Genomic DNA, 26,928 nt, shown 5'->3' on the forward strand with positions numbered 1-26,928 from the left:
TACTATATTGCACAGAGAGTTCGCCAAAAGGCTCTTTCCCATTCCTTTGGGGTATAGCTTCTGACTAAGAGGTTATATCACAAAAAGTACAGATTTTTTAAAATAAAAATCTAGGCCCACTCATAGAAGATACTTTAATAGCACTGATACAGGAACTAGCACTCTCTTCTCATAACTTCTGTAAAAGCAAGGCTCATTTGTTTCGGCAGGTACATTTTGAAGGTTGAGCCCCATTAATACACCACCAGCTTCTACAAGAAATAGGATTATCTAGTGCCTAGTTGGTTGGGTTTTTTTAAAGGAAATCATTAAGAGAAATAAGCTTCATTTGAGTGTATTCCTTTCTTCTCCTACATTTAAAAAAGCTACCAGATAAAGAAATAGGAGCCTTCAGTGTCAAAAAAATGTCAACCAAGAACATCTAGAAGCATTTTCTCATTCTCTGCTGATGTCACCACTGTTACTTACAACAAAGTATTGGGACTACAAAATAAGCATAGTCAGTGCTTTTATACCTTTGAAAATGAACTAGCTACTCAGTGCCAGGACACAAAACAGGCCACAATATATTTAAAAACATGATTAAATCATGCACACAGAATTGCTAGAGTGTGTCAAGTCAAACACCTTTGACAACTTTGGGGATATCAGACATCACCTCCTGGGTGACTACCTGGCTCAGGTAGCATCCTTAGCAGGGTAACAGTTAAGTTTCTCAAAAAAATTTCTCCTCTTGAAAACCTGTTCTCTCACTCTCTTTTCTCTAATCACAGCAACAAGAAGCTCCAGCTACCTGTTCAGCTCAGACAGCACTCTAGGAAAACTTCACGTCCTCTCCCAGAAAAGGATCTGAGGTGTAGCCTCTTTAAGAGGGCATGACAATTTGCTTGATCTGAACGTGAGTATAAAACCACAAAAGTTCCAATTTGTGTTAGATGCAACTGTTCCCATCTTCCATAATACTGCTTTTGTGCTTCAGCCTTCCAACAGGGCACTGGTATCTTGATAAAAATGATCAAAACTGAAAAATGTATCATTTAAAAAAGCACTTCAAATTCTGAGCCAACAGTATCAAACTCAGACATCATCACACACACAGAGACCCAGTGTAAGGGAAGATGCAGATCTGGAAAGAGCTTCCAGGAATGAATCCCAATGTAGGTCACTTTCTTCAGGCTAAACCAAATTTCTGCTTAATAGATTGTACTTCTATATAAAAAAAACTACATGCCTGAGTTCAGCTGCTTCTTGTTGCTCCACCAATCCACGAACTTCCACTTACTGCTTCTACCAAAAACACCATCTTGAGCTGAGCTTTTTGTAACTTAAAAATCTTACTCTCTTTCTCCCCCTACCCTCTCTTTTTCTTCTTTTTTAAGGGCTAGTGTCCCAAAGCTTCTAAATGCAGGCTGCTGATTTCAAGAAGATTGTCCACAAAGCACTGAGGATTCTGTACTACAGTGTGCTACACTTCCTTGCTTATCAATCTCTTCAAGGGTACTCCCTTTCTCAGTAAATCATGAGTTCCACAAGCAAAGCAGTACCCAAGCCACACACACAACTCAGTGTCTTTTATCAGCAAGTGAAGGGGAGGAGATTGGACTTTAAAAAACAGTGGCAATTTAAGACAAGTCATAAATGCAACTGCAAAAATGATATCTTGACACAAGTTACATCAGCTGCTCCTCTTTATGTTCTTGCTGCAAAGCCCATCCCCCTACATCTCATTTGGCTTGATTGGGTGATCAAGACCAAAAAAAAAAAAAGAAACAAATTTCAATGGTTCAGTAACTCCCAAAACAATACTCTTAAATAGCCCTTGTCTTAAAAACACACTCTAAGAACTACAGTTGGCTTATCTGAAAAAGAAATTAGACAACTTCCTAATTAAAATCAATTACAGGTAACTTACACATTATGGTTAACAGACAGTAGGAGTAACAGAATTTGAAATTACTTTCTAAGGAAGAGGACCACAGTAACATGTAATAGTAAAAAAAGACAAATCTAGTTTATCCTTGAATTGTTTTGGGCTATATTCAACTCACAGTACTACAAAGGAACTGGAAAAACAGCTTTATTGATGCTCTCAGCCATTACAGATTTTATTAAAGGTCATATAATTTAACTTAAGTCATTCCAATTGCCAAGGGCATTCAGTAGTAGAAAAGGGTTTCCTCAGCTCTTTCAAAAACTTTTTCACAGTTCTCCAGGTCTCATGTGCTCCAGGCTCCCTATAATCTGTAGGGTCTCAGAGTGAAGTGTTTTCCTGGTGGGTAGCACTGGTAACCGAAGCTGAAGAAATGTGTCATGGTGAGAGATTTTCAGTGCATGAGATGTCTGATACGCAGCTGTGAGTCTCCTCAAAGAGTCGAAGCTTCAGAACTGCCCTTTACCAAGTAAACGCCACAAAAGCACAGATCAACTGGTTGGTGCAGGATGATGTGGGCAAGCTCTGCCCATAATCACTTAATAGGAAAAGGTATCAGAAAATAATACAGCTTTTCAACTCAGAGAATCTCTATACTCAAGAGATGCCCAAGAGCAACATGGAAGAACAAGTAGCAAGCAAATGTCATGGTCCTAGTGCCTCCTGTCTATCTCAAACCAGGATGAAAAGCAAACAGCTTTTTTTGTCACCAGTAGAAAGAAATGCGTCCTGACAGTCTGTTGATTGCTTTTACAACTAGGAAAGAGGCTGTGCACTAGTCAAAGTTCACTGACCTAAGCACCTCAGAGAAGCAAAAGCACAGAGTAATGTCGTCAAATGGCATATTTCAAGTTTTTAGAGTGCACTTTTGCATGAAACTTCTCATTTTCACAATTAATTTCAAACAAAGAGGATACTACAAAGACAAAAGTACAATAATTAATGATAAAAGTATCCACCATTATACATGGTTTCCACCTAACTAATGACCCACAGAGACCAAGTATGCTTACCTCTGCATTTGGTTGTAGCGCCTGTCCGTCCTGGGATGCAGATGGTACTATTGCCCATGTAATGTTGGCACTAGCAGATGATAAGGAGCTGAGGGCACCATTTTTCAGTTGCTCTTGGGAGTGTGACTTGGGCCCAGGCCATCCCAGGATACCTTCTGAAGCAGAAAATAGGTGTCAGCTTACAAGAGACAGATTACAGATTTCTTCCATTCACATAATCATTCTACTAATCTAAATGAACTGTTATCTCTTCTCTGCTTCCAGGCACAGTTTTACTTCAGTAACAAAAAATCCTGTACTTACTGAACTAGCTTAAGGAATTTCTCAAATAATACCCCTGCATTTGGAAGCAAGAAACACTCTAAATAACCAAAGTAAGCATCTTATAGGCCAACTTAAGTGTGATTTTTTTTTTAAAGTCAATTAATGTTACTCCTCCCACCAGGAGGAGTAACCCTTACGTATAATTCTATCTTGCAAGCCTTGGTAATTAAGCAAGTATTCTCTACCCACTATTGTCATAGGTATGAAGTTACCCAAGTAAACCCTCCATTTTTTTCTGCCTGAAATCAGAGTTTTAAGCCTAGCAGCTGTATTTTAGTTCTGTCTGAACTATTAAAAGCTTTTTCTAGATTAAGTATTAAAGTGCTTCAGTGGTCCCAAGACGAAGAGATCTCACCAGAAAGATACACATTAAATATGAATCAAACAGAACTTGACATCAGAACAACCCTTATTTCCGGGGGCACTTGATTTCCTGGATGGATCTGTATTTAAGGATGCCATGAAAGAAAGGAGGATCAGCTAAGGCAACTGTGCAGTTGTTCCTCTCTTACTGCTCTAAAACATAGGATCAACAGTCAAATCAGTAGCCCTCAGCACAGGACTTAAATTTCAGCTATTAATTACACGCTGCTATAAAATGCAGAGATATGGACCAAAAAAAAAAAAAAAACCGCAGCTCTTCAGTCATTACCATAATTTGTATATGAATATACAATTAGTGCCACGGGGAGGATCTCCTCTCATCACTGACAAGTTTTCAAGATGACGCAAAGCAACGCTAAGTACATTAAAGAACATGCAATTTCTCTTCTCCATATCACCAGGGTTACCAGAGATTGCCTCCTAATTAAAGTAAATGGTTTGATCTGGTGAGGCAATGCCGTGTAGTATTACATTAACACTTCCATTATTAAAAAACGGGCCACGAATCCTACAGCTGAACTCTTAGCAAATTCTAAAGATAAAACATTTACGGAACACTCCTCATCTAAAATGGCACTAAGTTATGATGACATGACAAAACTTCAGCTCTACTTGCTTAGCATGCTTTTGTGGCACCATCTTTTGCTGAAGAAAGCATGAAGAAAGCATAAGCAAATAGTTAAGTACAAAATGATTTTCAAAGATCTAATTAATCAACAGGGAAAAAAATCCATCTTTTTTTCTTTTTTTTTTAAATGTATATTTCATACAGTTACAAAAATTTCCCCTTGCCAAAAGAAGAACATCTCTGTGGCTCTGCTGTCAGGAGACATTAACCATGTGAGAGAAAATGACGGTATCAAAACAAAAGGTCATTTTCTTGGATTGGCTCTACTTACTGGTCTACACATGAGGAAGTTAACACCTGCCCCCATCCCAAAGGCAGAAGTTAAATCAATACTTGATGTTGGTATACACAGCAAGGAATGAAGACCACAGTAGTCATAGTATCCTCAGATGTCATTGCTTCTAAGGTCTTGAGTAGTTTGCTGCTAGGAACAAAGGATAAACCCAGATCCCTCAAAACAAGCTATGATTGAGAGGATAATTTGAAGGTTGTTTTGGCAGATTCAAAATGGGCTCTCACTGCATGGGAGGAAGGAAGCTTTCCATCAGCATTAACGATAAAAGTCAACTGGAGAAGTTGAAATAAAAATGTTGGTTTCTTGGAAGAAATTCACCTATCTGAAAAACATTAAAAATTTTTTACTCTGTTTCACATTAATTAGTACAGATTTCAAAGAGGAGAAAAAAGCAAATTAAAATAATTTTTTTTCACTTTTGAATAGCCACAGTTTTATGGAGCGTGCCTATGCTTCTCACTCTTCATAACTTTGTAGTAACAGATCTCGATCAATTTTTCTGTTTCTCCCTGTCAAACAGCTGAATATTGGGCTACTGCTGCTATTCTCATATTAGAGAAACACTAAAAGCAATTGAACTGACTTCTCTTTATGCCAATCTTTGAAAATCTGATCATTTCCCTAGGTTATCCATTTTCCCTTTGCATATCCAATGTATCTGGCCTTCACTGTAAACAGTTGCTTTTAAATTTTTTTTTAATCTAATTTATGCAAATAAGCACAATAAAAAGCTCCCATTTGAATAACTACCTTGCTTTGGGGAAAACTTTTAAGTGTGAACATTTACTTCATCATCACTTACATGTTTTTAAAGACACTATACTAGTTTTCCTCTTCAGTACAAACACATTGTAAAAAGACCAATTCCTTCATCCTTCTCTGCACATTTTCGAGTATCTTAGATACACAGAAACTGTTAAAACTAGGCAAGGATGTTTTTCTTCCTGTCCCAAGGGCAATGCTGCCCTCACAAAACAAGAAATCTTGTCAGACTAATCAATTGTTAAGCAGATCTTAAAAACGCATTATGACCTAGCCAATAGGATGCCAGGAGTTAAAGTCCAAAGGATAATAGAACATGTGTTCCCTCAACACCTCTGCACATCAGAAAAATTCTTTTGTTAAACTGTCTGCCTGGAAAATGACTACACTGCAGAAGAGAAATATGCAGTAAAAGGTATTAGTCATAGACCACAGAAATCTAAATAAACAAAAAGTCATCTCTCTGAACAAGTTGATAAAATTCATGCCTAGTTTCAGAGGCCCATCAAGGAACCTTTGATGATCTTTAATCTACAAATCTTACTCCGAGATGTCAGCATTCTCATATCATCCCACGGGAGGTGCAATATACCTACTATAGCAGCCTACTTTTCAGGCAAAAGCAATGTATGATGAGAGAACTCATCAGAAATAATCTTAAAATCAACTAAGACTAGAAAACGACCTCTATGTAGAAAGTGAAAGGCCATATCAACGTGGCTCCCACTTCACTCACATTATCAGTTTTCCAAAACTTTTCAATACAGTTTCTCGGCCTTTTTTTTTTCTTCCTGTTTTTCAGTACATCCAAAATGTTCTCATCTACACTAGTACAAATTATTCTTACCACAAAACAGTACAGGTAGTTGTTGTCTATGCCATATCAAATCAAATTCTTTTACTGGAATTTACTCTCTGCAGACTAAGCTGCCATCTGTAAATCCACTCTAACCGAGCTGCCATCTTTGCCAGTTTATGGGACTGAAAAATTTCTATCACAAGTTCAATTCCCTGTTCTTATAACAACTTCAAGGAAAAAAGACATATAAAACCTAAACATATTATGAGAAAGTTTATCTTCAGAGTTGGATTAGAATAAGAAGAAACTGCTGTCATGCTTTTTTTTTAAGCTAGACTTTTTTTCTCTGTTCTGAGTCATAGCCAAGGACAGCTGATAGAAAAGTAAATTCAAATCTATTTTGATACATTTCAGAGTTCTAAACAAATTCTTCAAAAAGGCAGTCACAATGATACAAAAGCATTCACAGCTACATAGCTACTTTACTATTTGCTTTAAGACTATGCAAAGCTCTACACTAACTAAAACAAGACATCTGTTTCTGCAGTAAACGATATAAAATTAGAAAGGACATACCAAATACACAACTAGTAAAATCAGCCAGGTCTCTTCTACCTGCATGGTGCTGGTTCTGTAGTTCCAGAAGTAAAAACCCAGGTCTGATTCCTCTGAAATTCAGTGGATATGTACATACAAAACAAAAGCTCTTATAGAAAACACCCAAAAATTAGATTCTTTCCCTCTTACCCTCAACATCAATTTCCACTGTGATGAACATGCAGCAGACAAATCCAAGGCACACAAGAATGCTTCTACATAAACAAAGTACAGCCCCCAAACACAACCTACTATCCCTTCCCTACAGCAATGCTGTAGTTCACAAAAACCTATTTCAGAGAGCACAACAGGCTGTATCCTGCGTAAGTACCCTCAGGAAAAATATGTTTCCCTTCTACAGGTGCACACAGCGGGAGGGAGGGAAATTCTCTCCAAAGAGAAGGCTTACAGGACATTTTTCCATTAGGAAATGTTGATAATCCTCTTTTGTTGGTTCTGATTTTCTAGGTACCTGATGTACCTCCAAACTCACTCTTGCATGATAATCAATGTATGAAATATGCTTAATACCTACCTCAATTCTACAACAAAATCTTTTCTAATTTTAAGTCCTCTGATCTTGATTTATAGACTACAAAAAAACCCATATTTTCTGCTGGCACAATGGCAAACTAATGTCTATTGATAACACTCTTACAGTATATTGTAACTATACTTTAACAGATATCCCCTTAACAATGCAGTGGTATCCCTTGAAGAGAGACCAGTATTAGGTCTGGATTTCTTCCCCTGCTGGGGATGGATGCGACAGTTCTGTCTCTCTGCTGAATCCCTACGGCACACTGAACCAGCAACAGCAAGTGGCAGCTGCATATCTGCTTTTCAGATTAGAAAGACAACATTATATTTGCTAATGCTGTGTGGGGGCTAGAAAGTAATGTTATCTTCAAATGAAAGAAGAACACGTAAGGAATAATGTATTAGCCTTTAGACAGAAGAGCAAATTGTTCTGGTTATTCTTGACAGAAGCAAGTCTGGTGATGCAATTAAGGGAGAACTGACTGACCATGACAAATTTAGTAAAGTACACCAGTAACAAAGAGTACGTTTTTCCCTGTCTTCTTTCCTCACAGCATTTGGGGGGCAGGGACAGTTAAGCACAAACAAGGACTTCTCTGCTCATTTTTCTGGCTTGTCATCTCAGCTGCCAGAGAATTTCTAGTTGTCATTTGTCACCAAATTGAAAGCACCTAGATTGTCTTTCCTGTCCATTTATTTTCTCAAAAAAGGCAGCAATAGCAAATATAAAGTTCAAGTATATCCCCACACATACCTCCAGAATCACCTTCAATCCATTTGCGGCCATTGGAGTGAAAATAAGCAGCATTTACACATTCAAATGAACTTCAGAAAATCCATAGTAAGGATGAGTTTGGCTTTTGGTTTTAAAAATCTTCAGAAAAATGAAACATTCTATTCTATACTTTGGAAAAGTAGGCAAGGGAGAAACAGAAAAATATAGGAGGGAATTCCTATCAGGGAGATATTTATTCAGTAAATAAAGGGCTAATGTGAAGCACAGACTGAAAGAATGGATTGATCTGTGCACGCTGCAAGAGAAGATTCTGTCTGCCAAAACACTAAAATAAAAAACCAGACTTAAAACTCAACATAAGCTGATAAAGCTACATTAAAACAAACATTCAAGGTTGCTCTGTTCGCAGTTGGAAGGAAGAATGCTAACCACAGCAGCCAACAGGCTCTGGAGATAACTCTTCTGCCAAAGGCTACAGAGGTGGGAAAAAAAAATACAGCTTTTAATATTTGAAGTGAAGACAAAAGTTTCTTCTCCACATTTTTATTTTAGAAGGCACCTGCTACCTGTCTGCATGCCAAATGAACTCAAGCTTGTCACAAGGGACTTAATGCTGATCAGCAAATGTTCGTGTACCAAAGTCGTGACATTCTTGGCCAAAAAAGCAAATCCTTGATGTTTTTCTCCCTCCTACAGAAAGACCAAAATTCCAAAACCCAAAGAAGCTTGTATGCAATTCCTCATCCTCAACTCACACACTATGTGTAACCAACACTTCCAGCTAATAATACACTTCTCCAGTGTATTTTTCAATGAAAGAAAAAAAATTACAAAGAATTTAGCCAGTGATCAATGCACGTACCTTTAATAGTGACAGCTAGAAATTAATTTGAAATTATTTGACATTATTTTGACTCAAAAGCAGAAACACAGACAGGATTTTGCTTAACTGACTGTTCTTGTTGATGCACTTCCAAAATCAAGCTTTAATAAAAAAGACAATCACAAAAACTCTTCCGTGAAGCTCTAGAGTAGAAGTAAAACATGTAGTGACTAGCCTTCAAAACAAGATTGAAGACTTCAGTTTAATCTTCATGTCTGCTTGTAGGCTTGAGGTCTAAGACTGACAACTCATGAGAAACATGAAGCGGAAAAATCATGTCATCCCTAAACTATTCCATGATAAAGGATACTATAAAAATATTTTAAGTCATGACCTACACAATTGCAGATTCGGGACAAGATTTTACTGGAGTTAATGCCAAGCTGCTTTCTTTCTACTCAAGTTACTGGAAAACAAAGTAATAAAAATATTTACATCAAAGAAAGGAGATGTGTTTTTTTCCTGTCTAAAGCAATAGATACTATTTAATTATCATTTTCATAAGTGCATTCCATAAGTACTACGTCAGTATCTCAGCTACTTTAAGTCCTTGCTTTAGAAGCAGTAAGGCTACAAGGCCTTCAGTGCACAGGGAAGTCAGCGAAACTTGCATAATTGGCCAAAGACCTCAAGGACACAATCAGAGCAAAGGTGCAGAGAACACAGAGAAAGTAAATATAGATCTACTTTTAAAGCAGTTCTCTCTCTTTATGGCATAATGGTGAGAGCTTTTGATGCTGAAGGAAAGTAAACTCAAGGGTAAGTTCAAATCACCCAAGCTACGTCACTGATTATTTCTCACACTCCTCATGAGCAGGACTGTGCTGCCTGGCTGGACCAGGCTGCTTTCATGAATTGTAGGTTAGAAGCAATAGAGTAAGTTATCAAATTCCTATCTGGTCCCTCTCTACAGAATTCTGTGCATCCTGCCCCACAACCCCTACAAGCATCTTTACACTGTGCAGTAGATAATGAGACAGCACCAGGATGGAAGCATTAGCCATTAAATTGCACAGGGCCATGACACCTCAGAGGAAAGGTGTTTGACACTTTCTACCAGAGGAGCATATGGCTTGTAAACTAACAAGAGTCATTTCCACCTGACAATGACAGTAAAGGCCATCTTTTGTTTGCACCTTCTGGGTATGAAATTAAAAAAATTCACCTGGAGGACACAATCAAAATGAAATATATCATCTCAGAATTAAGAGCTTGCTAGAGGATTACTTAAAGGCATTAGTCTGAATAGGTATGAGTTTACGCAGCTTTGATGACTCTGAACCTCTACCGACTCAGCAGAAACGTTAAGTCTATCAAAGTATGCCTGGAAAAGATTAAGTGTGTAGGAAAATCAGTAATCAAGACTTGTAGGCCAGGTTCTTTCAGGCAACTGTGTTGCATAACAAGGCCTAGGGAAAAAAAAAAAATCGTTTTACAGACTTTCAGTCAGGGAGAAGAGACTAAATATTTCAGCAGCTTTTAGTTCCCATCTTTTTTTTTTTTTTTTTAACTTCTATACCAAAGAATGAGCCCACGCACACACTGAAGAATTAACTGCTTGCGTTAAGGTTCTCATAGTTACACAAAGATGCTGATGTGAACCTGTGCTACTGAATTTTGATTCCTGAAAGGATTCTTGTACAAGTCTGCAGTCTTAGGAGGAACAAACAAAAACACTCACTAAATTTTATTAAGTATTTCAGAGTTGTGACTTTCCTTTTTTTTTTATTCCTCCAAAAGACTGGGGATTCCCTTTCAGCAATTACTAATGCTGTATTTCCTTTTCTCTGTTCTTGTCCACATGTCCTCAAAAATCATTACCAAGTCAAAATAGAGACACTGATTTAACAGATTACTTGGACACAGATTCAAGGACATGGACAGCAAGTCATCTATCTCTTGACAGTTCACTTAGAACACATGGACATGAAAAACAACCTTCAGGGACTTTGAAACCAGAAACTGAGTTTTCTTTGAAGGATGCTTTTCATCTTTGTTCCAAACCATTCTCTTCTGGAATTAAATTATATTAAAGAATTTAATTAAATGCACTTTATCATTACTATATAGATAAGTGCAAGGGTTTTTTTCATTTTATACAAGAAAACCAAAATACAGAAAATAAGACATTTTTTTAAATTATGTTCTTTTATGAAACATCAGAATCTGGATGTCAGAAAGTCACAATATACCACAGCATAGGTGTCCAAAGTTTAAACACTGTTTTTTCCAAGAACCATTTTTACACCATTTGCCTACTTCTCAGCTAACCCTCTCACATTTGTCTTCTCACAATGGGAATTGTGAGGAGTGTGTCTTACCCAGCCATCTCAGCAGCCCTGAGGACATACCCTGCCCTGTAGTAAACCTACTGCAAGTAAGGACAGATCAGAATTTGTTGGGGGAGCACCTGAAAAAAACACAAAAAGCCACCCCATATCCAGAGTTCTGCTGCTGCTGCTTTTCTTACATCAACACCTAATCCTATTCTTAGGACCTGGCAGTGCAGATTATGCATGGGAAAACACTAACCATCATTTCAGAAAGCTAAAGGTCCAACTTTCAATATTATAGACAGATGTAGAACTGGGTGGACTGAAAAAATTGAGCTACATGGGGACTGAGAGGTTCATGCCTGCAAAGCTCAATGCAGAATCACACTGACATTTCAGGCTCATAAAAATTTGCCACAGGTTTGTTTTTTTTTTAAATAGCAGCATGGAAAACTCTTTGCTGATTTAAAGAAAACCACAGACTGAAATAAATCCACCTCAGCAGCATCCTTCCACGTAGAAAACTAAAAAAACTATTTTCACTATAGCACTGCACGTATTACACGTATTTTTATCAAACAAATCTGTACTGAGATTTCAATCAAGAAAAAAAAAAGGGGGGGGGGGCAAACTAGGGGAAGCAAAACAACCAAGACAGTTCCACACTGTCATTAAGAATATTGGTTAATCTACCTCTTCTTGATGCCAGCTTATTTTTTGTGCTGCTCTCTTCAGGACCTGATTCCTCTAAGAAGACACAGGACAATCTCTTTTCCTCCTCTCTTCTGATTTTAATACATTTTGCATTTTTTTTTTAAGCAAAGAGTTATGATGTTTGACGCTGTAGCAGCTCACAAGCTGCTCACCTCAACTTGCCTCCCTCCGCTTCAGAATCATAATATAAAACCTCAAGTCATATAAAATAATACCCAAGAGAACTTGTGCTCACCTGATGACAGTGTTCTATTATGATGATGGCCCACTTGATGCATGCTTTGCTGTAATAGACTCAGGCATTCTCCAAGGCAGCTCAGGGTGGCAGCAGAGGTAGCTTTTAAAAGTAGCAAGTCCTGATCCAAGGCAGAAAGGGGCCCAGAACTTGGGAGAGCTTCAATGGCTTGTACAAGGTTCTTCTGTTGTCCTTCAACTTGGCTCATGATCTGTAAAGGTCCAAAAACATCTGCTGTCATAGGAAACATCACCGTGTAGCTGCTGAACTCTTATGGATTGAAATAGTGACTAAATGTGAAGAACTACCACAAATGAATGTTAATGTTCTGATCCAAACATACTTACCCACAAAAACGATGGGCTTGAGACTACCAAAGGCCTGTAAAAATGTCAAGACTACGTTAGAGAAAATCGTCTCTTAAAATAGTAGGTTCACAGTAGGTTTAATAGTGACTCATACTTTCTGAAAGTCTTCATAAGGAAAAGTGTGAAAATTCTACTTCCTTCTCCATTATTAATTTAGGCTTAGATTTTCTTGCCTTTGTATGCGATCTGAGACACCTAAGGAAGTTACAGTGTCTCTCCTCCCTCTTTCCTACATGAAATATCTAATCACAGTTTAAGAACGCACATTATTCACTTCTCAAGCATCAGTAAGGAATTGTTTTTACAAAATAGGTAATTTGTAAGTTTACAGACATTACATAGGATGCAACTTAGAGTACTTATTTAATATCAGATAAGAATATCAGAGGAAGAAAGTTAACCTGTTTCTACATTTGGACCATCCAGATGAAATTGGTGTTTATATAGCAGATAAAAGCATTATTTGAGCAGGCTGCCCTTTAAGGAAATTGGCGAGTTTTCAAAATCCTAAAGCCAAAAGAAAAAGGAGATATTCAAAACTTCTCTCTCCATTTTTACAGCTTGTAGGAAATTATACATGCACATGACAAGCCTCTTACACTTACCTTGCAAAAAACTTACTGCAAAAACTTACAAGTTTATACTTGAGGTATCCAAAGCTTTCAAAAACTATATCTGAAGACATCTCAATAAACAAAGATTCAAGCTCCATTTGTCCACATTACTATACTGTAAAAATGTATTACGAACTTCATGCCCTTTTTATTACCATTTTTATATTTTCAAAGTATAGTGTGCTTCCTGTAGCATCCCTACTCTGTCATCAATAGACTGATTTAAAAAGTATATGTGGAGTGCACTGAAAAGCTAGAAAGGAAACTGAACTCAGAGATGCAAATAACCATTCTTGTAAAAAAAGAGTAGAATTACATGAAAAGCTGTTGTTGCAGTTCATAAGGAAATTTAGCCAAATGCCTTGCTGAAGGTTACAATGACATTTTAACAATCAACATTTAAAACAGAGGCCAAAGCTTCAGTAGAAGCCACAGACAATTTCAATTCCCTTTGACAGAAAACAAGATCAGTCAGAAGGTGACACAGATGCCCTCGATATGCAGCTTTAGGGAACCACTAGAATCCCAGGCAGTGCTCTGTTTTCAGAAGTCACACACAGTGTACTTGAGCTCCACAGCATGGAAAGGGGGTTGCTTCAAAGACAAAACAAAACCAAAAGCACCACAGACACACACTCATGCAAATATTCCTCCCTCAGGAAAAGAGAACAAGGAGGTAAATTGAAGGAACAACTAGCAGAAAAAAAGATGACCATCTCCCTGTAAGATTAAACAATATAATTGTATGGGAAACTGCTTCTCTCCTTTTCCCACCCTGCATAAGTGTGACATTGAAAACCTGACATTTTCATGCTTCACAGCAACAATGTTCTATTTTCATTTCTAAGGGACTAGTTTCCCTACTTTCTTTTTTTTTTTTTTGTGAGAAACAGCCTATATTTCCAAGATTTGCTTGCACAAGAAATAAAATCAAAAATAAAACTTCTAAAACTTCAAATATTTCAATTATCCCCTCCCCCTTAATAATGGACAACCATATTCTTCTGCAGATAAAACAGGAGAATAAGATACACTGGTTAGAGACCTTACGAAACATTTGGAAAATTAACTGAATGTTTGCCGTTATCACCTAGCCCAAAACTTTACAGGCTTTTATCAGCAATATCTTTCCTAGATTAGGAGAAATTTCAATAAAATCAATGATTTATTTAAAACAAGGTCTTGCTCTGAGTCTTACTGTTCTCTAGCTGACCTGAGATAGCTTTAAAGCAGCCTTTTGATTCATCCTTTCTGTGTCACCTAGTTTCATGTTACAGCTGTGATACCAGCAGCTGTTCTACAGACCTGACACAGCAGAAGACAAGGCAAATTCTGTGTAGTGTTCAAATTATTAGAACTTACTGAATATTTACTGCTCAAGCACTGATCAAAACCATCCTGTTTAAGGCGCTGAATGACCAGAACAAAGAGGAAGAATCTCCCCTATTCTAGAGAGTGACAGAACAACTCTGTGGCCAAAAGAGTAACGATATAACATATATTATTGAAATAACTGAACTGACAGTTCAAATGAGTAATTCTCTACTTTTTACAACAGGAAAGGTTATTTGCCCCCATCTCCTCACCAAATTTCTACCCACTTCTCTTTCCACTCTTGTTTTGGCTTTGACACCTTGTGATAGTTTCAGTCTAGGCCTTCCTGGAGACCAGCTTGTAAATAGGAAGGAACTAGGGAAGTGACCAAGGAAGTATTCCATGCTATTCCTTTAAGTAAACTGAGGTATAAATAAGCTGGTCAGAGAGACATCTTTCTCTTCTGGCGAGGTTTGGGAACAGTAGGTCCCTGTGTTAGTCTTGCTTATCTGGAGCCAAGGCCCACAGCGACTGCTGTTGTCTGCCACGCGTGAGGGGAGAGTGCTGGGTCGGGTCTGGCTGTCCTGCTTTTCTCAAGGGACGTGGTGAGATTTTGCTAGTTCTTTATTTTGCTAGTTACCAGGTTTTTCGATTGTGCAAAACTGTTTTGCTTTGTCCCTTTTTGTCCCTCTTCCCTTCCCCTTTTTCCCTTTTGGGAGCCATTTAGGGTTTCTGTGTTCATATGTACATAGTATCTTAATTGTATATTTGTAATATACGTAAAATATATATATTTTTTATAGCTTTTGCTATTCCGTTTTTTTTTTCTTTCTTCTTCTCATAGTATGGCAAAGAAACTGCACATTTTCACAAATGCACTGAAACTTCAAAAATACAACTCTATGGTAGACATAAAATAGAAAACCTGAAAGGACTACATGTATTAGAAGGAATTATATGCATGCAAATATCTAGCATTAGTAGGCCTGCATTTACTTAATTGCAAAATGTTCAGTAAGAGGAAGATGCCAGCTCATATGCATGGTTTGCTCCTTTCTCTGTCTTCTGCCTGCTGTAGGAGAACAAATAGATTACACATGTTCCCTATAAACAGCGGTTCCTGAAAACTTTAAGTAGATTCAGACCTTTTAGCCTGTCAGAAATCCTCAGGTATCACCCATGTTCTTGTGGTGGGCTAACTTTGGCTGGATACCAGGTGCCCACCACTCCCCCTTCTCAGCTGGACATGTGGAGAAAAAGTACAACAAAAGGCTCGTGGGTAGATATAAGGACAGGGAAGTCTCTGCCACTCCATCCTCCTCACTCTCTTCGCCTGATCAGCACGGGGTCCTCACATAGGAGACAGTCCTTCATGAACTGCTCCAGCACAGGTCCCTCAGGTTCACAAGTCTGGTCAAGCAAACCTGCTTCAGCATGAGTTTTCCACAGGGTCACAGCCTCCTTCAGAGATCTATTTGCTCTGCATGGGGTCCTCCCAGGCTACAGGTGGATATCTGCTTGCTGTGGACTTCCAAGGACTGCACGGGGGCACAGCCTGCCTCACCACAGTCTTCACCGTGGGCTGCAGGGGAATCTCTGCTCCGCCACCTGAAGCACCACCTTCCCCTCCCTCTTCACTGACCTTGGTGTCTGTAGTTGCTTCTCTCACATATTCTCTCTTCACTGGCTTCTGTTGAGCAGCAGTTTTGTCCCCCTTCTTAAATCTGTTATCCCAGAGGCACTATCGCCATGACTGATGGGCTCGGCCTTGGCCAGCAGCAGATCTTGGAGCCGGCTGGCATTGGCACTGTCAGACATAGGGAAGCTTCTGGCAGCTCCTCACAGAAGCCACCTCTGTGGCCCTTCTGCTGCCAAAACCTTCCCATGCAAACCCAATACAGTTCTCCTGAATGACACAACACTCAAAGAAAGCTGCTATCCAATGACACCTTCACAAATGATCAAACGCAACAGGAAATATCTCTGATGTTTTCCTGGGTAGGTCACCCTCTCCCTACCACTTGCTCCAAACCAGCCAATTCACAGCTTCCATTGCTACCTGCTTCTTCCTCTTCCAAGCTATCTTAAAATCCTGGGTGACTGGTCTCCCTACTTGCCACAGCAACTGCTAACTACTCCTTCACAGCTGGAACTGCACCTCCTGGATCTTCCTATTGGGAACACACAGCCAACCACCATGTAAGAGACCAAACGCTTAAGAGACAAGATTCCAACGAAACAGAAAGTAGAAACTACTCTAACTCTCGGAGTCACCCTCATAGTATGTGGAAGATTAGCAGAAAAGGTCATCAGATACTATAGATTTGCAAAGAAATTTGTTTCAGACCTAAGAAGAGAAAAGAACATTCTTTCATACAGTAAATAAACTAAAATTTGTTCTTACAAAATAATTTAGGAAGTAATAATGAAAAATTGAGGTGCTATTTTCTGTGCTAAGAGAAAAAATACAGTAATTCGATATTTTGTTAAAATACTAAATGATATATTAATCTTTCCAATGCAGAGAAACCATCTCACAAAACCTGAATGTCATTTTTGATTTAGAGCTTCAATTTGTTTCTGAGATTCCCAATTATTAAATATAATAAGCTCTCTATTCAAGATTTTTCCTCCCATCTTACAACAGAAATAAATAGAAACTGCAAAGGAAGAAAACTGAATAGCCACATCTGGATGTAAGAGCATACAACTGCTCTTGACAGGATTTTATTTTAAATGCTCTTGTTATCCAGACTGTTATCCAGGACTAACAGCCCTAAGTCTGTTTGTCCAGGCCAGGTGTGTATTATGATAATCAGAACATTTTTCAAGAATTATTGATCCTACAGGATTTCACCCAATTAACACAGTGCATCACAACAATCTAAAGCAAACACCAGCTTTATGCCATCTATAAACCTACCCAATCCACAGCTGCCTCAGGGGCATCTCCCAAGACAATGACTTCAAGTTCCCCAAAGCAAAGGAAGAATGATATCAGCCATATTAACTCAAAGAGCAAACAGACACTCTTCCCTTTGTCATGTGCAGCTGGCCAAGAAAATAAGCAGTGTCACCAATCCTGTCTTTCTATGTAATGATTTAAATAATTCAGATAATCCTACTCTTCTTTTAGAACATAAAACATGAAGATTTTTCAGACTGCCTCAGCCACTATCTGATGTCCACACGAGCAATTTCAATTTTAATTTAGTTTGAATTTTAGTACTGATCACACATATTGAATCCTTTTATAGCCAGTATTAAGATATGCCTACTCATGTGTACAAAAAAATCCAAAACACTCCGGAGAAAAAGGAAAATGTTTTTTTAGCGCTGAAAACCCACACAAATTCTGTATCATCAAGCTCCTCTGTGATGTGCTAGAAATCATTTATCAAGGAGACATTCCACTCCATCAGTTAACTCTTTTTCGCTACCGTGGTAATCTCTGCACACCATCACGAGCAGCACATTGTCTGATGACTTATCTCTAGGCAATTCCTCTGAAAGATTTAATGCAGTGATTTTTACTTCTAAATCCTTTCCATTACTGACTGCATGCAAGTTGAAAACAATTATTTAAAACATGGGAAAATAAACACAATAGAAAATGCTTATATGAAAAATAGAGCATCTATAAAAATAAACAGTTGCGTGAGAAAATCCTTTAGAAATTTAAATAGTAATAGAAAAGCAACATGCATCCCTTCCTTACAACTAAGGCAAGCTGTTCTTGTGAGAGGTTTACTGCTTTCAAAGGCTGGGAAGGAGCCAATTTGCTGCTTCGTGCTTTTCTGGCAGGATTTGGTTAGTTGGTTGCTTTGTTTGGGTTTTTTTTTAATGAAGCGTAATATGAAAACACAGTCTCTCTCTCTCTCTCTCTCTCTCTCACACACACACACACACATATACACACACACACACACACACACTTTCTGGAAATACTAGTTTTTTGCTTTTTAGGCAACAGTACCAGAAAAAAAACATTTCACAAAACACTGAAAGGACAGGAGGTGAGACCAGCTTTTCAAACTACCCTAGAGTAAGTCACAAGTGATATGTATGAGGACCTTGGCTCTCATTGTTAAACATGTATATACCACAAGGGTTCGGGTTTTTTTCTTTTATTTAATATAAAACACTGTTTTTCTTAAAAGCAAAAGCAGATGAAAGTCTACCCACAAAAAATAAAAAACCTTCTAAGCCATTGTAAACCCAGTACATTGGGTTGCCAATGTGAACCTAATACAGTCATCAGTTCTGACCCTGAGCAAGGACTCCTCCTGCAATCTTGACCTGTATTTCATCAACACCACAAACTGTCATATTGTAAATATCAAAAGTTAGAACTGACGACCAGTATATATAGAAGTAAAATATATATATATATATATATATGTACACATGTACACACACACATCTACTACCAAGAATTTATCAAAATGCAAGATACCAATACCTGGAACTCCAATGTCACTAAAGCAATCACACCAGTCACTAACTGGACACATTAGCTACCAATTAGGCCCAAGTTCACAATTTCCACACCATTTCCATCAATATTTTCCACTCTCAACCATTTATTCTGAAAAAGGAAAGAGCATAACCATGCACGCAAAAAGACTACTGTAAATACTGTTAATCACAAGCTCAAAAAATATACCTCACCTGACAAGTTTGACAAATTAAGGTAACTTCTACAAATGCTGTAGAAATGTAGGGGGGGTTCCTATTTAATGCATTTTGTTTTTAGTTAGGCATAATCACTGCAGATCAAGTGAACTTTTGCCTTGACCTAACTTCTGAAAAGCATTCTCAGACTACTCAAGGTCACTCGTTATGTGCATCTTACTACTTGATGAAAGAAATCTTCTGACAAGGATTTATGGACTTCTCTCTTTTCCTCTGTAAAGTCACATAACAGATCTTTTAACGAAATTCCATCCATAGCATGCAAGCTAGGAAGGCAAAATTACAACTTAATATATAAGTGAAAGAGCTAAATACAGAGATTGCTGCTGGAAGTTTTGCAATATCTAACAAAAGTCTCTTACCAAGACAATTTTGCATTTCAGCTCTAAAACTGTCTTGTGTACAAGACCAGATAACTACAAACATGTTTAATTTTCACAAGCAAGATATCTGTACACTTCCCTTACAATAATACCTGATCTCTGGACCAAAAAGACCTCCTTGAGCTGCAAACAAGAGAATTCTACCCATGAAACTTCAATCTGGATGAAGACCCGCAGTAGCTTTTGTGAACATTACTATGCTAATGAGAAAAAATATTTTAGGAAAGGATCCTAGAACACCAAGTGAGATGTTTTCATATCTTGGAAAGACAGAACTAGATAATGACATCCATATCAGCTGTCCTTTCTTGATTACTCCTCTTTCCCACTGCAAAGAATAAGCACAAAATTCTCCATTATTGTCACCTCAGGGTAGCAGTTAGCTTGACCTCAATTATCTTAACTAAGCAAACAATGAGCAGTAAAATTGGAATGACTTGTTATATAATAGTTATTAAGGCTTAGACACATACATCCTATCAATGAAGCTTCAAAGGAGCAAGTTAATTTTCACTTGGCATGTAATTTACAGACAGAGACACAAAAAATGACAGAACAAACAGAACTATACCTCTAACAATCAGGATGGAAGCTAATCACCAGGGCACACTTTTTCTTTTCAGTTCTTGCCTCTACTTTTATAATTCAATTTCTTTCCTCAAAGGAGGATGAAAACAAGCTCCCCCAACCCCCATCCATTATTTTGTTCTCTTTTCCCTAACCAGGAATCCACATAATCTCTGTTACAGGAAAAACTGAAAAGTCAGTTGCTACATATCTTTATTGTCTCAGCTAAGAAAACATTATTTCCTTTGGGGTTTTGTTTTGGCTTTCTGTGCTCAGCCTTCTCACCGCTCACTCAGTAGGGTGGTTCCTTGCAAGGAAAGCCTTACAGAACAAAGATCAAATGTCATTAAGACCGAGTCTAAAAGCCAAGTCTAAGATAACCAGGAAAACAAGGAGCAGAGGAGGCAGACCAGCTCGTTTCCTGTTCTTAGCTACTCTTTGCAATATGCTGCTTCCACTGACACTGCTGCTGTTCCACTGGTCACCAGCAGCACCTCCGGGGACCTCACCACACGATTTACTCTTCAGGGACCAACTGTTATTTACCTAATCCTGTAATGAACTTTTAAAATTGGCTAGTTAATTTATTCATAGACTAAACATGATCCTATGCTCCAGACTTTACACATTCAATTCCTATTTTATATCTTCAAATTCTGTAACTTGGACACTTGCTGCATATCCTTACAACATAATATCATTCTATTTTGTGAAGACAACATTCATTATTCATTTGATGAACTACAGGTTCTTGCTCACTAGCGTACTATCCAGTAGTTTATTAATCACACCTCCAAGCTCCCTTGCTATTAGTTGTACAGCTACAATAATCAGACTTTGTATTTTCTAGGTCTGAATACTATTGCTTTAGTCCCTAAGGTTGCTGGACTTGTAAGGAGGGAGGAAAAAGAGGAGACAGGTTGTTTTTTGTTGAGGGTTCTGGAAGCCTTAAACATTCCTTGCGGTAGCAGAGCAAGAAAATTAATCTATCTTTCAAAGAAATTTTAGTTTGTTGCAACTCAGGTATATGAAAGGAAGCTCCTCCTTTCCTTCAATCCTTTAAAAGAGGCAGAAGCTCAGTGAGAAAACAAGTTGACCTAACTACCTGTTTTACAAAAGCATCTCTCTGCTCAGAAGAATGAAAGACAGGATACACTTAGAAGATCTATCCTTAAATACCAAAGAGTGTATGACATCTCTGATTGTCAGCGTTCTCCAGGACTTTATGCAGACACTTTATTTGTCGGCGAAACACTCCCAAGGACAATTCAGTGTTCTCTGTGTGTTTCTATGGAACTCTGCTTCTTACATCAGGAAATAGAGACACCAAGAGAGAACTTCACAGCCCTTGCAACACATATGCCAGTTAGTAAAGAGGATCTAAGCAGTTCCGGCAGGATCCCTGAGAATGCCTCCAACAATCTCCACAAAACAGCTCACCTGCTTTGGGCCAAAACAAAACAGAAGGTTCCCTTTGCTACTTCACGACGACTCCTTACCAGACTTCCTTATGACAATTCCAGACTTAAGATTAAATGCATACTTTCGGTATTCCATCCGTCTTTCTCCTCACCTGAGAAATGAGCTACTGAATGACAAAGACAACTGGGGACAGGGGTGAGGAAAAGACCTTGGGTCCACACAGACAGACTAGGCCAAAAGGTCAAATTTTGCCAGAGAATATTTCAGCAGACAATCTTGGATTTTCTAAACCAAAGGATGTTTTTAATCGTAATCAATACTCTGAGATATCCAGCTTCTCTTGAATGCCTTCATATTTTATAGATGGGGGAAAAAAATAGGGGGAGGGGGAAGGCTTTTCCTGTCATACTCTCAAAATCTGCTAGTTATTCTTAGAATCCCTGCTTTTTCCCCTCCCGAACCAACATAAACTTCATGTTCTTTTCCCTGTAGAAGAGGAAGATTTACAAACAAACCAAAGTACTACAATTCTAATAGTGTCAGCTCTCTTAAGAGTTTCATGGAGCTACTCCACAAGTCTTTAGGTGAGAAGGGAAATATTTTTTAGTAAGAGCTGTCTGCCATAAAAAATACACAAGTGAAAGAACATGATTCAGACAAATTGTTTCACTGAGCACTGATTTTCCCCACAAATCAGAGTGAGTGGGCTATTCTTCTGCAAAATGATCAGTATCAAGCTACCATTGGTCACTTTGCCACTGAAGGGAGGTGTCTGGGAATCAGGGCATATTGGAGGAGACATTACAGGTTTTCTTTTTTGCCTGTTGTGTTAGAGCTCCCTGAGAATATTCCACACATCTAAGGTAACACATGACATTTGCAACCAGTTTGTACAAAAACACAACTACTAAGTGCTGGGTTCCCCCATCATGATCCTTTTTCTTAAGTATTTTATAATCTACCTGCTATATTAACCACATACTACTAATAGTCACCTATTGAGATCTACCATTTACTATCAAAGACAACTCAAGGGGAACAGAGTGTCGGGATCTTGAGAAAAAAATCACGGAGGGGAGGGGTTTGGAGAGGAGAGGTTCAGAGAGGAGAGGAAAAAAGGGAGACAGTTGCTCCCAAGGTCATTCCCCCACCACAGTGCTCCAGAACCCCCTTGCTTTCAGTGATCAAGAACCAAAAATCAGAGAAGGAAGAGGAAGGAGTCTGCAAGTTCAAGTAAATCTTCAATGGCCACTGGCTGCCATCTAGCCAAGCAGGAAGTACACTCTTCTATTTTAAACCACAGAATGCAGCACTGAGAGCAGTTTATAAAAAGCACCTTCTGGGAAATTACTCTTATGCAATTTTACCATAAAAATTACCTTGCTAAGTCATTATTTTTAGCGATTAAACATTACTCATAAGCAGATGTTATTCTATGGGCTCTTCTGAGTAGCAGTTTTTCTTACACAGTTCAGAAGGATCACTTTGCTGAAGTTAACAGCTACAGCGCAGAGCTGGAAAGCGTATTTTGATTACCAGCAATTAAGGCACATTTGTGAATTTCAAGCATTCCAAAGAGCACTTAAAAGGTTGCTGCTAGCCATTAAGTCAACATTAGCAATCACAAGAAAATTCTATTAGTTTACCACGCTATAGCATACTATTGATATAAGGTGGGGTTTGGACTTTGAGTGAAATTAGTCTTCAGAAGAGAAAAGGCCATGTTGAACATAAATTACACATTTCAACATGAGTAGCTTCAAAGATGAGGAGGTTCCTCTCAGAACACTTGGTGCTAGAAAATGTAACTCTGAACCTTTTTAAATTTTTATTATTATTCCATTCCAGCTGGGAATACATAAACACACATACAACCACTCGGGGAAGTCCAAAATCCCATACAGTATTTATGCAAATTTCTGATGGACAGTTCCAGTGCTCCTTCCCTTTCCTAAGATTGCTTATATATCCTTTCACCCCTCCTCCCACTTAGCTGTCTAGCTTGTAATGTCCAAGCACAAAACAAAATTTTGTTTCTGTCATTTAAAAAACTCTCAGGTGTGCAGTATAGACTGGAATGACTTTCACAGTACATATTACTTCCCCATCTCACAGACAATTCACCTCATGTTTTCTGAAAAGCAAGTGAGCTGACAGTATCAAGGCTATCTAATCTTGCCATTCCTGAGTCTTGAATAAAGTGTACCTCTATAGCTTTTGACAAAGCATTCCAAATCCATCCTTTTGACTTCCCAATACCGTCCCAAAGTCGACTGTCAACTGGTTTAAGTTGACATCATTAACTTTACAGCACCAAAGTGACTCAACATACACCACTATAATTTTGAGTAGCCAATTTGTGACATACTGTAATATGGCTGAAGTACCTTTATACAGCAACTTTCCCACAAATCCATGCGTTTTGTGTCTGCCAGCCTAGACCTATCAAGCAGGCTGCAGTTGGATAATGAGGTTCTCTGAGAAAAACTGCAAGCAGTTATCCCAGAACACAGTCGATACCACCAGAAAAACATGCTAAGAAATTTGGGCAATAACATAAGACTATGCTTCCTGGGAAGTGGGAAAGGGAAAAGACAAATACATGAACCATAATAAACACTAAAAATAATTCCTCAGTTACAGGTATATATAGGTCTAGAACCTATAATTCCAAGCTGCTTTACAGTACATGTCAGATTCAGGCAGACATAATTCTGGTTTGCTTGTTGGATGAGATGTTTCTATCAAGGGCTGGACTTGATGCTCTCGGAGGTCCCTTCCAACCCAGCTGATTCTATGAGTCTATGATTATCTTCTTAGCGTATTTTCAAAGCGTATTGTCAGAAATCAGAATTGTACCCAAGAAGTAGGTAAGCAGCTGCTCAAAAGCATGTATGTAACACAGTTTCCAAAGCATTCAAAACCTGCAAGCCAAGCATCACTAAGATCACAGTAAGAACATGTAGCAAAAGCTGTTAGAGATCAGGTCTTTATTAAATAACTGAGAACTATAGCGCTTACTATTCATGTTTGTTGTAAACTCAAAACGTTTTGAGTTTCGTAGAGCAGCATACAGCACTTTAGGTGTTACACAAGGAACTGAAGATTATAGTAAGCCCCTCAATAAAAGTATAAAATAATGTAAACTTAATGGTATGCTTAAAATATATATGCCATTTCTATGGTTACTTTCTCCTTGAGGGCATTTATATAAGTACTTTCTGTACTTAATAACTGAAACTTGGCTAGCCACCTAATATTACATTGTCATCCATTACTGCTGAGAACATTCAAAAATATCTTCTACTTAATTTAATAAAAATAGCATGTAAGTGTGGGCTAACAAAATAGCCCATGTATCTTGGAAGAAGTAATTTGCATTACAAACAGAGCTGCAGAAGGTGCCCCTTGTCATGTTCCGGGTTTGCTGTGATAATCACTGCTGCAGCAGCCAGTCACCCAGAAACACACACTGAAAGCAAGGCCATGAGATCTGATACCCTAATCTGAGAAAAGATTTACTGAAGTATGTTTTCTTTAAAGTTTCATTTTCCAACTCTGAACTCTAACTTGAAACTATTGCAAAATTTGTGCTTTAATTGTGAAAGAAAACAGCCCTGTAGTTTTCCAAATATGCAGGTACATCTATGATACTCTGTGTTGTTTTATATATGCATATAAAACAGAACAGTTGAATTTTTTAAGTAAAACAGAATTAAGTGACAGTTTTGAAGGCACACAAAAGATGGAGACTGAATTCCCTTCAAATCTGACTTCTCTCAAGCTCCCTTGGGAACCTACCCATTTATTTGAAATTTAATGAAATGTTTTAATAACTGTAAAGAGTAATCTTAGCTTCTCTGTAATTGCTTAAGAAAATGAATGCTGCAGCAATCTTTGAACGTAGTTATCGTACGCACTATATTATCCCTAATTTATAAATTGCCATTTATTAAATGATTGAAAATTATCATCTTTGCACATGCTCAATTATGACTAAACTATAGGCTGAAGAAAAACCATGAAAAGAAGCCATGTTTGTATTATTTGCATTTTTCAGATTTGGATGGGGGGGGATATCAGAGGGGAATCTCAGAAATAATGAGCCAGGTTCGCTCTTGACATAACCTGTATGGGCGAACAGTGTAATTTTAGTAGAATAGTTGCTCTACGATTCCCATAGCAACCTTAATTCTCCCTGCCTGGGTATCTGGAATCCAGGATGACTCAATCCTTTGAATACAAAATCAAGTGCACAAAATAAGGTGTAGTTTAGGAAGGTGTAACTTATATGCACTTTTAGTGTCCTCAAACATATTGTAAATGCAAGGTAAAGGCTTAGAGATCACAAAATAATTCAGCTCATGTTCATGTGATAATAACTACTGGTTTACAGTATTAGAACAATTTACATTTCCTCATCCCCAAAGTGAGACAGTTAATGCTATTTACTGAATAGTTTTTATAAGCACGTGCACAGTTACTACTCTGGGAGGTACTAGACTGACACTGTCAGAGATTTAGACATCCCATTTACTCCCCAAGGAGACAAGTTTCTATTGATCTTAGCAGTACTAACTTGAGGTAGAATAAACAGACATAAGAGATATCTATAGACAAGTCAAACAGCCTCCAAACAAAATGCCACAGAAGGCACCAAATAACTGCATCTGTTCTACATGCTCTCAATTCTCTTTTTGTCTATAAGGAGACAAAGAATAGGCAATCACTCAAACATTGCTGTACAGCCAGGAGAACATTTCTCTATGCTGCAGAAGGATCACACGTTTCTAGAACTGGGGCCAAGACCAATTCAGAAGAAAGTGCAATGGTGACCCTTGCAGCTGCCCTTTTCAGACCTCATGTTAGGTTTGAAACTGGCTTTTACTGTTACAGGTCTAATGGCCCTCAACAAATTATAATGGCTCCTGTTAAAATACAGCTGGGAACAACCCTTTTAGTATCAGGCAGCTCAGCTACAACTAAGCTGTTAAACATATCCACAACATAAATCTGTATTACAGTACTCCTCAATTAGAAAAGTGTGTCTAAACACAGTTAAATAGTACTAGCTGTCATATAACCTACACTAGCATGTCCTATGCCAAATAAATATCACCTCCTGAATTAAGGCTTAAGGTCTTATTCACTTTCCATTGACTTCAATGGACACAGAGCTGACCCAAAGGTTTCCTGCTGTCATTTCTTCACTACTGCTAGCCAAGAAGAAATTACTGCTTTCTGAGAAACAGCTGGGTTTGGTTTGAGTTTTTTGCAAGCACTTTCATATTACCTGTTGTAGATAATTAAAATTAAATGTCGGTGAGTTTGTAAACAAATAAACATGCCATACAATACGTATAAAGTATAGACATAGTGTTATTAAGTAACATATCTCAATTTCTGACCAGCATCCACCTATAGTTATAGACTACTTATTTTGTATATGATA

General features: G+C 38.1%; 1 protein-coding gene across 1 annotated transcript in view; it reads right to left on the minus strand.

Moving 5' to 3' along the window:
- OSBPL10 (oxysterol binding protein like 10) overlaps positions 1-26,928 on the minus strand; it is a 140,501-nt gene that overhangs the window by 39,808 nt on the left and 73,765 nt on the right. Inside the window, exons 6-7 of the mRNA XM_017817925.1 lie at positions 12,114-12,324; positions 2,944-3,098 (exon numbers count right to left, since the gene is read on the minus strand). Coding sequence (XP_017673414.1) covers positions 2,944-3,098; positions 12,114-12,324 — 366 coding nt within the window. The remainder of the gene's footprint in view (positions 1-2,943; positions 3,099-12,113; positions 12,325-26,928) is intronic.

Source organism: Lepidothrix coronata, unplaced genomic scaffold, assembly GCF_001604755.1.
Source record: "Lepidothrix coronata isolate B3197 unplaced genomic scaffold, Lepidothrix_coronata-1.0 Scaffold64, whole genome shotgun sequence".
Lineage (NCBI taxonomy): Eukaryota > Metazoa > Chordata > Aves > Passeriformes > Pipridae > Lepidothrix > Lepidothrix coronata.